The 10,807-nt window shown below is 41.0% G+C and overlaps 1 protein-coding gene across 1 annotated transcript; it reads right to left on the minus strand.

The window, feature by feature from the left end:
- Positions 1 to 331: 331 nt before the first annotated feature.
- Positions 332 to 6,617, minus strand: gapdh (glyceraldehyde-3-phosphate dehydrogenase). The gene is made up of 12 exons (XM_060921989.1): positions 6,553 to 6,617; positions 5,995 to 6,040; positions 3,338 to 3,437; positions 3,066 to 3,172; positions 2,852 to 2,942; positions 2,622 to 2,737; positions 2,361 to 2,442; positions 2,114 to 2,265; positions 1,704 to 1,782; positions 1,339 to 1,422; positions 659 to 756; positions 332 to 575 (listed from the first exon to the last, which is right to left on the minus strand). Exons 2-12 carry the CDS (start codon positions 6,015 to 6,017, stop codon positions 509 to 511), a joined length of 999 nt encoding a protein of 332 aa, XP_060777972.1. The 5' UTR covers positions 6,018 to 6,040; positions 6,553 to 6,617; the 3' UTR covers positions 332 to 508.
- Between the last annotated feature and the right edge of the window lie 4,190 nt (positions 6,618 to 10,807).

A 10,807-nucleotide genomic window follows, 5' to 3' on the forward strand; every position in this document is an offset into this window, starting at 1 on the left:
GGCAACAGTGCTAACCACAACACCACTGTGCCACCTCTTTTAAAAGAAGTTACTTTAAAAAATAAATAACCCACCTATTGGACACCACTGAAGATAAGTAGGCAAGTCCTTCAGGAGGACTTTCCTCCAAGGAAGGGGCAGACTACTGCATTAATTTATTTAAAAAAAAAATTATAAACTTTGGGCTTATTTTCATTTCTTCCCTATGTATCCCAGAGAACATTTCCTACTCTTCTTAGGTTTTATATATATATATATAAATCCACCATCCTCTTAAGAGCTTTAGGGTGATAGTTATTGAATAACATTAATGCACCACAGGAGTCAGCAGTTCTCTCACAGAGGACTTTTATTCCATCACAGGTCTTAGCAGATGGACACCAATATTTTATTCATTTTGAACCTCACACAAACAGAACAGGGGCTTTTCCATATAAAAAAATTGGTCTACAACTTCAGTTTGCATTCAATGGGGAAAATAACCAAGTTGTCAGACAGGTGGCATTTACTACTTAGATGCCATGTAGGCCATCAGGTCACAGACACGGTTGCTGTAGCCAAACTCATTGTCATACCTTGGAGAGAGAAAAAAAAAATGAGTATATACAGTCTTAAAAAAGAAACCCACAACAAGAAGTCGCAAAACAGCAGTACATACCATGTCACCAGCTTAACAAAGTGATCATTAAGGGCAATTCCAGCACCAGCATCAAAGATGGAGGAGTGAGTGTCTCCATTGAAGTCTGTGGACACGACCTGTGAAAAAGCAAGAAAAAGTAAAGGGTGGTGCCTGCAAATCAAGACACTGATTGCATATTGGAGACATGCAATATTTCCACATGAACTAATCACCATATTGACTTTGAATTAGCCAAAAAACTTGGCCAATTTCCTTTTCATTCCTAGAGTCATTCAAGTGGCAATTTGACAAATTCTCATACCAACATCTTGATATGTTGACCAGTGCATGGTCAACATACAGTGCATCACAAGGAGAAGCATGCGAAGCATGTACATGCCTATTAAATGGCCAATGATACAGCATGTACTTATTCTTCATTAATTTGGATAGCACTGCTATGATAAGCAACTAGTCGTGTCTTGCATTATTGGCAACTAGGTTTACCACAGTGCAGGCTTAAATGCCACAGAACACAATATTTACACAAAACCAGCTTTTAGTGAGGACTCCTGCAATCTATTAGTGTTGGTGTTCTACACCAGAATACACAGCTTACATGTTATGTAGTGCTGACCATTTTAAGTGACTTCAGGTAAATGTAGTCCCAGAAGACCATTTAAATTCAAGTTCATCAGGGTGAATTGTGTGCCACCTACCTGGTGTTCTGTGTATCCCAGAATACCCTTCATGGGGCCCTCAGCTGCAGCCTTAACCACTTTCTTGATCTCATCATATTTGGCCTGTAGAACAAAAAGGAAGAGATGAATGTTAACCACTTCCTCGCAAACATTTAAAAAGAAATTAAATTAGCTAAACTTCAGATATTTAAGAGATCAAGTTACAGAAAGTGATTGCCTTCAACTCCACTACAGACTTTAGATTGGATATATATATATATATATATATATATATATATATATATATATATATATATATATATATATATTTTTTTTTTTTTTTTTTTTTTAAATTTATTAATTAATTAATTAATTATCTGGGACAGGAACTCGAATTTACTCACAGGCTTCTCCAAACGGACAGTCAAGTCAACGACAGACACATTGGGAGTTGGGACACGGAAAGCCATACCAGTCAGCTTGCTGAAAAAAAGAGAGAGATTAGACCCTTTGGAGAGGAGGAAAAAAAAACCCACCCCAACTGGAACTTGACTAATGGCTAAATGTTGAGTAGAACCAACTTCACCAAGATGTGCTTTGTCTTGTAGGGGAATTGGAAGAATCAGATTTTTTAAAGACATTCCTCCCCCCAGTTTGTAAAGTTAGACATGAATGAGTTTAATAAAGGCTTCTTGGTATACAAGACTGCATTCAAGAATTTTATATACATCTGAAGACTTGATGTCAAGCACTACATTTAAGGCCAAACATCAGTATCCTGAATTTGGAAAGAAAGTTGTATTGGGGAACTGACCCATTGAGCTCAGGAATGACTTTTCCCACAGCCTTGGCAGCACCAGTAGAGGCTGGGATGATATTCTGGCTGGCACCACGACCATCTCTCCACAGTTTGCCAGAAGGACCATCAACAGTCTTCTGGGTGGCTGTAATGGCATGGACAGTACTCTAGGAGGGGAAGGGAGTTAATTCAGATCAAAATGTGGTAAACATACAAAATGGGATGGAAGAGGGACAAAGGAGGAGTTGCTGAGGTCACTTACCATAAGACCCTCAATGATGACAAAGTTATCATGGATGACCTTGGCAAGAGGAGCCAGGCAGTTGGTAGTGCAAGAGGCATTGCTGTGGAGAGGAAGAAAGGAAAAATGAGCTCCAACCTCAAACATCCCCCCCCCCCCCCCCCAGTTACATCATTTTGAAGATGTTATTCATGTACAGATGCACTGCATTAACCAAGCTGGTGTATTAAACCACACTGCTGATAACAGCATGCCCCCTACTGGCTACACCAGCATCTTTACCTGACTACTGTAAGGGATTTGTCGTATTTCTCATGGTTGACACCCATGACAAACATTGGGGCATCAGCACTGGGAGCAGAGATGATAACCTTCTTAGCACCACCTTTCAAATGAGCCTAAAGGGAGATTCAAGCACATGGATCAACCACAGGAATGGCATCATCTACATTACGGCATGATTCAGGTATAAGAACAGGTTCAAGTTGGAGTTTGAGTACATGTTCACTTACAGAGGCCTTCTCAATGGTGGTGAAGACACCAGTGGATTCCACAACATACTCAGCACCAGCATCACCCCACTTAATGTTGGCTGGGTCCCGCCTGGGAGGATGAGGAGACAAAGGGTTTTTTTTTTAAAGGGGGGGGGGACCCCACACAACAAAACATCCCAGGACAACGTGCAGAATTCTATGCATTTAAAAAAAAATGCAAACCCCGACTCACTCGCTGAAAACCGTGATGACATGTCCATCAATGACCAGTTTGCCTCCCTCAGCCTTGACTTCTCCCTTGTACCTTCCATGGGTGGAGTCATACTTGAACATATACACCTGTTCGGATAAACAGGAGACTAAATATGATTGAGCAGGCCAAGGGATAAAGCGAACTGTAAATGAAACTAGAGATTCCTTTAAGTGGTTAACTTCACAAATGGACTCTGCAAGAAAATTTAACACATTTACAACCTAGAGAATAAAGACTGAACGCAAACTCACCATATAATCCAGATCAATAAAGGGGTCATTAATTGCCACAATCTCCACCTTCTTGGAGTGGAAGGCAGCACGGGTCACCAGACGCCCAATACGGCCAAATCTGAAATGAAATCATAAGCATACTTGGTTTAACACACATGCTCAGTGGAGAGCCTAACTGACTTGCTAAGGATGCAAAGGTCAGGAAAGGGAGGGGAGGGGGAAAAACCCACCCCATTGTGTTCATGTTTGTGCAGTAGAAATGAAAAGCCAGTGCATGCACAATAGATGGGTACATTGTATGAAACCATCCCTTTTATGAATCAAACATGCCCAGACTTCATACTGAAGTCATGGTACATTATACTACTAAAAAGATTTAGGCTGACAAGTGAAGAAACTTGTGGAAATGCAGAATTCAGTCTTTCAGAATTAAATACCTCAACATGATTTACCCTACATTACATCCGGTTAACAGTAGCCACAATACTTTTAAAACACCAAGCATTACTGCAATAACTGGAGACAATCTACAGTTGACATTTGTTCAAAGCTGTCAAATATTTAGATAATTGCAGAGTCGCCACAATGGTGACAGAGGAGCTTTCAAGCCTGTGCCTTCAAGTTCCATTTTAACCATACTATACATGGTCAAGTGACCCACAATGCAACATGGTCAGTTGTAGTTGGCAGTCTCATCACCTCATTAAATACAGTTCAAAACTGCACTGCATCCACTTGCTACAGGGGTTCTGTGGACTTCCTAAGCTTTAAACCAATAAGTTTTATAAGGTGTTTCCTAACAAGGACGCAACAGCCAATGACCAAAACTTCAGATATTCTACAAGCCACTAGATGGCAGAAGCACTCTATCAAGAGCAGTGGCGCAGTACCATCCTTCTCCAAACTAGCCACTAGACCAGCTGGCCAGACCAGACCACTAGACCCTCCTCTTCTTCAGATCCCATACTTAGCTGTGCCTGACATGCTAGATGCCACACAGCTTTAGTAAAGGTCAAGATTAGGCTTAGGATAATAGCACTGCCTCATGGTTTTAAATTGCAGTAGGGAGCTTTACTGCTTCCAGTACCATGTACAAGAAACTTAAGGATAGTCAACAGAGAGCCTTCCTTGCAGACTTTAAGTAATCAATGAAAGAATGAGTCTCTGCTGGGCCCCAGGTAGAGTTAAAAATCAAGAAAACTGAACTAGGGCTTATGAGCAATCAGCAAATCTGATAAGAGGCAACATGTAGCTTGAATAACCTTTGAGAATTGCATTTGCATGAAATCAGCAGTAGTGGACACTGGACTAAAGATTAAAGTCCTGTTCTAGAGTAGCAGTGGGAGGGAAACATTTACTGCACAGCTAGTTACAATTTAACATTGCAATACAGTCAATAATTTGGGGGAGGAAAGTACATGTTGATCTAGACACTAGAAAGAACATAGAACAAAGGCACAAACACTCAAATCAACAGCCACTCAAACACAGAAGTAACTGCAGGCTACAGGAGTCATTGTGCTCAGGTTTGTCCAACACACTTATGGCACCCAACAGCTCTCAAAGGACATCAAGATAATTCGGGTGGCTTGCTGGTCAGGCTGTTCAAGGATGCAGCAGTGACCGCCGAGCTATGTTGAGGGCTCACATTTCTCACCATGCTTGCTGCATTTTAGCACAGAACAGCTGCTGCCTCAGACAGTCCTGTCCCAAGTCTATCGTGCACATCCACACGTTCACCATGGTACATCTTATGGAGGTGCTTACAGGGAGGTTTCAAAGGCAAACTGACTCTCAGCAAACAAAACAAGGGGTTGTGTGCGGTGTGATAAGCGTTGCCATTACCTGACGTCATACCAACATGGTACACACTGCAAACAGATTGCTTAAAAACACCCCACACAACACCAGTAATACACGTCACCTGAAAGCTATTAAAACAGGTCCAATAAGTCAATTTCGGGGACTAAAATCCAAGTTCTGAAAGGCAACTTAAGTGCAGAATTACAGGGCCAATACAAGTAAGCCACATTTGTGATAAGGCGCTTCAGTTGTTCAGATTTTGCAGGATTGCCAGGCAGGAATAGGAGGAGTGCCGGCCTATACGACTACCACCCAGAGCATTTTTTAACATAGTTACTGGGAGACCAAATGGTCTCCCAGTGGCCAGATTTGGTCTCCTAGTCAATGCCAAACCAGCTTCACTGGGAGACCAAATTTTAAACCAAGTTATGTCTTATCATTTGGTTCAATCAGTTGCAATTAATTAACCAAGTACCATGTAAGCATACATTTAACAAGGAAAACTTGGCACTGCATTAACTATGTTGATATTATGCTGGCTGAAACGAGGATTCGTAATGCGGCAATTTGCATCACAGAATATGCTGCAGTGGTGCAGCCGCATGGACTCTGGGGCCTGTGATTGTATTGCCCAGACCAGTTGGTCTCCTAGTGGAAAATCCTTAAAAAATGCTCTGCTACCACCACTTAACAAGATGCAGTTATACAGGTCATAAAAAGCAGAAAAATCATACCCATCAGGCCAACGGCAAATAAGCAAAATTAAACAGCCACAATTAAAAATATTAGCTGCTGATCTTTGGGACAGATTGTTTTCTCCCTCTTGTAACCTGCCATAGGCCTACATGTAAACTGCAAGTCAAATGTCTTACCCGTTGATGCCGACTTTAACCATTTTGTCTGCTTTGGTCTTGTCCTCTGAAAGCAAAAGGGCAAGTTAGAGATCAGAAGTGTAACATGGACGGTTTTGTGTCACATTAACAGGATCTCGAGTGTACAAAGCCGGCTGCAAGTGAAATCTTCTGTGATGAGCCGCTCAGACTCTCTGGTAGGCGGCATTGGGCTAAACTCATTCTCCGTGCAGGAACAGTGATGTGATGGAGGTCGACATTAAAAAGTATAATTCTACAGGGCTTAGAGGAGGCGTGGAGCACAAAGGCATGTTCACCAAGCGGGAAAAAGCAGTAGGAGAATAAACGGAGAAAAAAAAATGTTGATAAAGGTAGCATAACTTTAAGGGCAGAAAGTCTGTTAATTAGATAACTGCATTCAAACATGATTTCAAAAAGCCAGTCTTCTTTCAACTAGGCTACAGGTTATTTCATGTTTCGAAAAGCAACTAACTACATCTATAAACAACTTAAAATTCATGCAGTTTAGATTAATAAACGATTTAGGTTTACTGGCGAGCAGGTGGGAGCTTTAGTTACCGTCTGTGTGAGAGGCCTCTGTCTCTGTCTCAGCACTGGTGTGAGTGGGGAGAAAGTTCACAACCGGCCGAGTTTTATTTCTGGCATGACGGCATTAGCCACGCCCCCTGGCTTTAACAGGCTCGAATCGCCCCGACCCTTCATAATGGCAAGGTCACACTGTGGACCAGAAATACCCATCTCCGGTACTGGAGGGCCAGAGTCCAGGATTATGTCCACTCAGAACTCACACCCTATAATGCATTAATTTAGGAGTTTTATTAATCAAAATTAATGCACATATAATGCACACTGATAAATTCCCATAATGCATTGGGGTAGCTTAGAGTCCAAGTCAATGTGAAGTACAGGATTCTTCTTCTTTAGTGCTCTGCCTGATGGCAGGGCCGACTCTGACATCCATCAGAGTTTCTAGGGAACATTACAGTAGTGGTTTCTGTTGCCTTCTACTAGATTATTATAGAGGTTTTTCTCCTCTCAACCATTCACACCTATGGACAATTTAGAGTAGCCAGTTAACCTAACCATACCGTATGTCTTTGAACTGTGGGGGAAACCGGAGAACCCGGAGGAAACTCAGGCAGACATGGGAAGAACATGCAAACTCTACACAGAAAGGTCCCCCGAACCCAGAACCTTCTTGCTGTGAGGCGACAGTGCTAACCACTACACCACCATGCCGCCCAAAGTGCAGGATGTCAGCACCCAAAAGATACTCTGCACTAGGGAATAGGGAGTAGTGTATCATTTCTCACAGTGCAGCACTGTAAGGTGATTAATCCTTTTTGTTTTATTTTTGTTTTATTTTATTATAAATGAGTTGAATGCAGGGGCGGCACGGTGGTGTAGTGGTTAGTGCTGTCGCCTCACAGCAAGAAGGTCCGGGTTCGAGCCCCGTGGCCGGTGAGGGCCTTTCTGTGTGGAGTTTGCATGTTCTCCCCGTGTCCGCGTGGGTTTCCTCCGGGTGCTCCGGTTTCCCCCACAGTCCAAAGACATGCAGGTTAGGCTAACTGGTGACTCTAAATTGACCGTAGGTGTGAATGGTTGTCTGTGTCTATATGTCAGCCCTGTGATGACCTGGCGACTTGTCCAGGGTGTACCTCGCCTTTCGCTCGTAGTCGGCTGGGATAGGCTCCAGCTTGCCTGCGACCCTGTAGAACAGGATAAAGCGGCTAGAGATAATGAGATGAGATGAGATGAATGCAGTGTGTTTGAGCAGGAACGTCATCAGAACTTGAAGTTCCAAACCGGAATTATGCACTTCTGCTGCAGACATAAAATCACATCTAGGATGCACCTAGGCTTGAATAATTACTGTATAATTAATACAGTCTAAGTAATATAAGGCCAATTTAAATCTCAGTAAATTCTGATATTCATATTTATATTCTGATATAGGGCTACTTAACTTCAAGTCAACATGCTGAAATGAATTTATAGATTTCAGTAGAACATCTAGCAGAGGATAAAGAATTGTGAATCACATGCCTTATAAATAATATCTTTTACCTTTTATGCATTACCTATTCTTATTTTTATGGTGGGGTTTTTTATAACTATATGAAAGGATACCACAAGAATATTAAAAGGAAACAACTCTGATTGGTCCCATCAAATCAGTCTTCGAGAGAGCAATTTGAAATGAGCTTGCTTGTCCAACTTTGACCTTCTCACAAGCCTCAGACAGACTCTGAAAGAGAGCTGGAGCAAGGGATCAAATCACTCTCTTCCTGAGTGGGTGACATTTACCAGAAAGACCATGACCCTTCACTTTTAATCAGCCATCCCTCCTTCACTTGCATGTCTCCATCCCTGCCTTTGACCCTGTGAGTGTATGTGGAGGCTCACACTGTTGTCTCTGAGAGGTCTGCCCTGGTGAGCCGTCTACCAGTGAACATGCAGTGGAGTGTGTGCACGCGCCTACTACATTCAGTTTATGTATCCGATTTATGAATAGAAGAGTCATCTATAGTAATATAATACAATCATTTACAGCCGAAGTAAATTTGACCCTAATTTCTCTGTGCACGTGCTATTATAAAAAAATCATATTAAATCCTTTGTACAACTGAACAGTTGTGCTAGTGGTATGTCTCCTTTATGGAACAAGAGAAGAGACCAACACACTGGCTGGCAAAGTGAATAATTAAATAAATGAGTCATTCATTTCAATAAAATTTATTTAAATTAAAATATTAAAGTCCTGCAATTAACTGTATTTGCATAGGCGCTATAACGTGTCGTCTGAAGTTGCTGTGCTTACACGTTTGTGCTGACAAGGCCTCCACTGTCAACCCTCTGTCTTTTTTTGCTTCACTCAGTGGTCTGAAGGTCACAGATCAAGAAAAGGCCAAACTCAACATGTATAGTGTGTTAAATAGGAGACTAGCCAGTAAGGTCTAGGTTGCACCTAAGCTAATACCACTGGCCATTGAACCGCCTCATCGTTATTTTCACTCATCAGATTAATCACAGGCAAGTTCACAATGAGAGAATTGAATCCGATAGCACTCATCAGACACTCCAGAGGCAAGCCCTGGACGAAATTATCAGATCCTTGTTTACGTGTCACATTTCAATCAATCAACCCTGAAAAATACTATATAGTAAATGTTCACTTTGAGCAACCTTTTTAATGAGCTGACTCTGAAAAATACTGTGTAGAAAACACAAAAATGTGCATTTAAAATGTAATTTCCATTAATACCAATAATGCTCTCGTACTCTATAGATTAGGTACCTAACTGAAACAGCTCTGCATAACAGCATTCATTATTTCCAGAGTTGCAGGGATGGATCACAGTGAGATGTGCCTTCCTACATCTATACTGTGAAAACTTTTTAATGCATTGTTAAAGCACTTAATAAGTCATGGTTTACCAAGGGTTTCAGCTTGAGCCAGCCATACACCTACACATATATTGGAGATCTCAACATATTTTACACAACTATATATATATATGTATATGGAAGAACTATATAGGAGAAACATAACTTTGCATCTAAGACAATAATCCTACAATTTGCTGTGGTTACATATGTTTTCAAATTCGCATTTTAGCTCCAGGACGCAGAATAATTTGAAAAGCTTATATGTAAATTAACCAACACCCACTCGGTTCATACAGATCTACCCTTCTGAAAAATATTAGGCCTACTGCGGCTTGAACAGTGATCTATTTCCAAAACATACAGAGCATTTTTGAAATCTTGAACGCATGCATTAATGAAATACACCTTATGAGTATGCATATTTCATCTGTGGTATGCATTGGGTTTTCTTGGTATAAGCTTTGCCTATGCATGTTAATGTGCATTTTGTATGTTCTCGTTCCCCCTTCCCTCTTCTATGCAGAATGTGCTGGAGAGGGGCCAGGGGCAAGCTAAAAATAATCTAATACCCAAAGGCTGACCCCACACCTTTTATATTTATATATATATACACAGTTATCTGCTCTAGTAGAGTGTTTGGACCCAGACACCTTGCTCACTGACAACTGAAGCAAACGGGTTCAGTGAAATCAGACATGCTCTAAACTTAAGTCCCTCAAATGCATACGTCAGATGAGATCACAAAGGTTTACCCAAATTCTCTTTCAAAAGTAAGCTGCTTTTTAAATAATATTTCACTGATGCAACAACCAATTCTTTATTTCTGCCACGTCGATTTTAAATATCGCTCCAGTCGGTGTATTTGACTGTGTTATAGATTAACTGTTAGTTCTGAAGTCATGGATTTGTTATCTGTGTTCTGTGGATAGGAGCCCAGAGTTCAGTGTCTTGCTGTGGTTAAAGTGCACCGTGAGAACACTAGACAGTTTTGGAGCTGTTTTGAAATGTAGAAATTGTGCCACCTAATGGCAACAGAAACTGCATTTAGGTCTTAATATGATGTGGAAGAGCTTGCTTTTTCAGAAGTGGTTATGAGTAAGTGTTTATACAAGAAGTGAACGACTACAGACAATTCAGTTAAAGAGATCAAACAACAACTGGGAAAAATAAAGTGAGACGTCAGCTTAAATTATAGCAAATCCTAATTGCATTCCTCTTCTGACATGCTAGAGAGTAGAAGTGGTCGAGATAAGGAAATAATCCTTACCCATGTTATGTATTTCATTAAAGAAATAAATAAAGTGAAGAAATATTTGCATATTAATATTTCAGCTAATAATTTATTGAGCAGTGCGGTTATTAGTCAGGTCTCACTCCCCCAGAACCTCCTCACTGCCAAACATAGCAAAAAAAAAGAAAAAAA

This window comes from Neoarius graeffei, chromosome 5 (assembly GCF_027579695.1).
Source record: "Neoarius graeffei isolate fNeoGra1 chromosome 5, fNeoGra1.pri, whole genome shotgun sequence".
Lineage (NCBI taxonomy): Eukaryota > Metazoa > Chordata > Actinopteri > Siluriformes > Ariidae > Neoarius > Neoarius graeffei.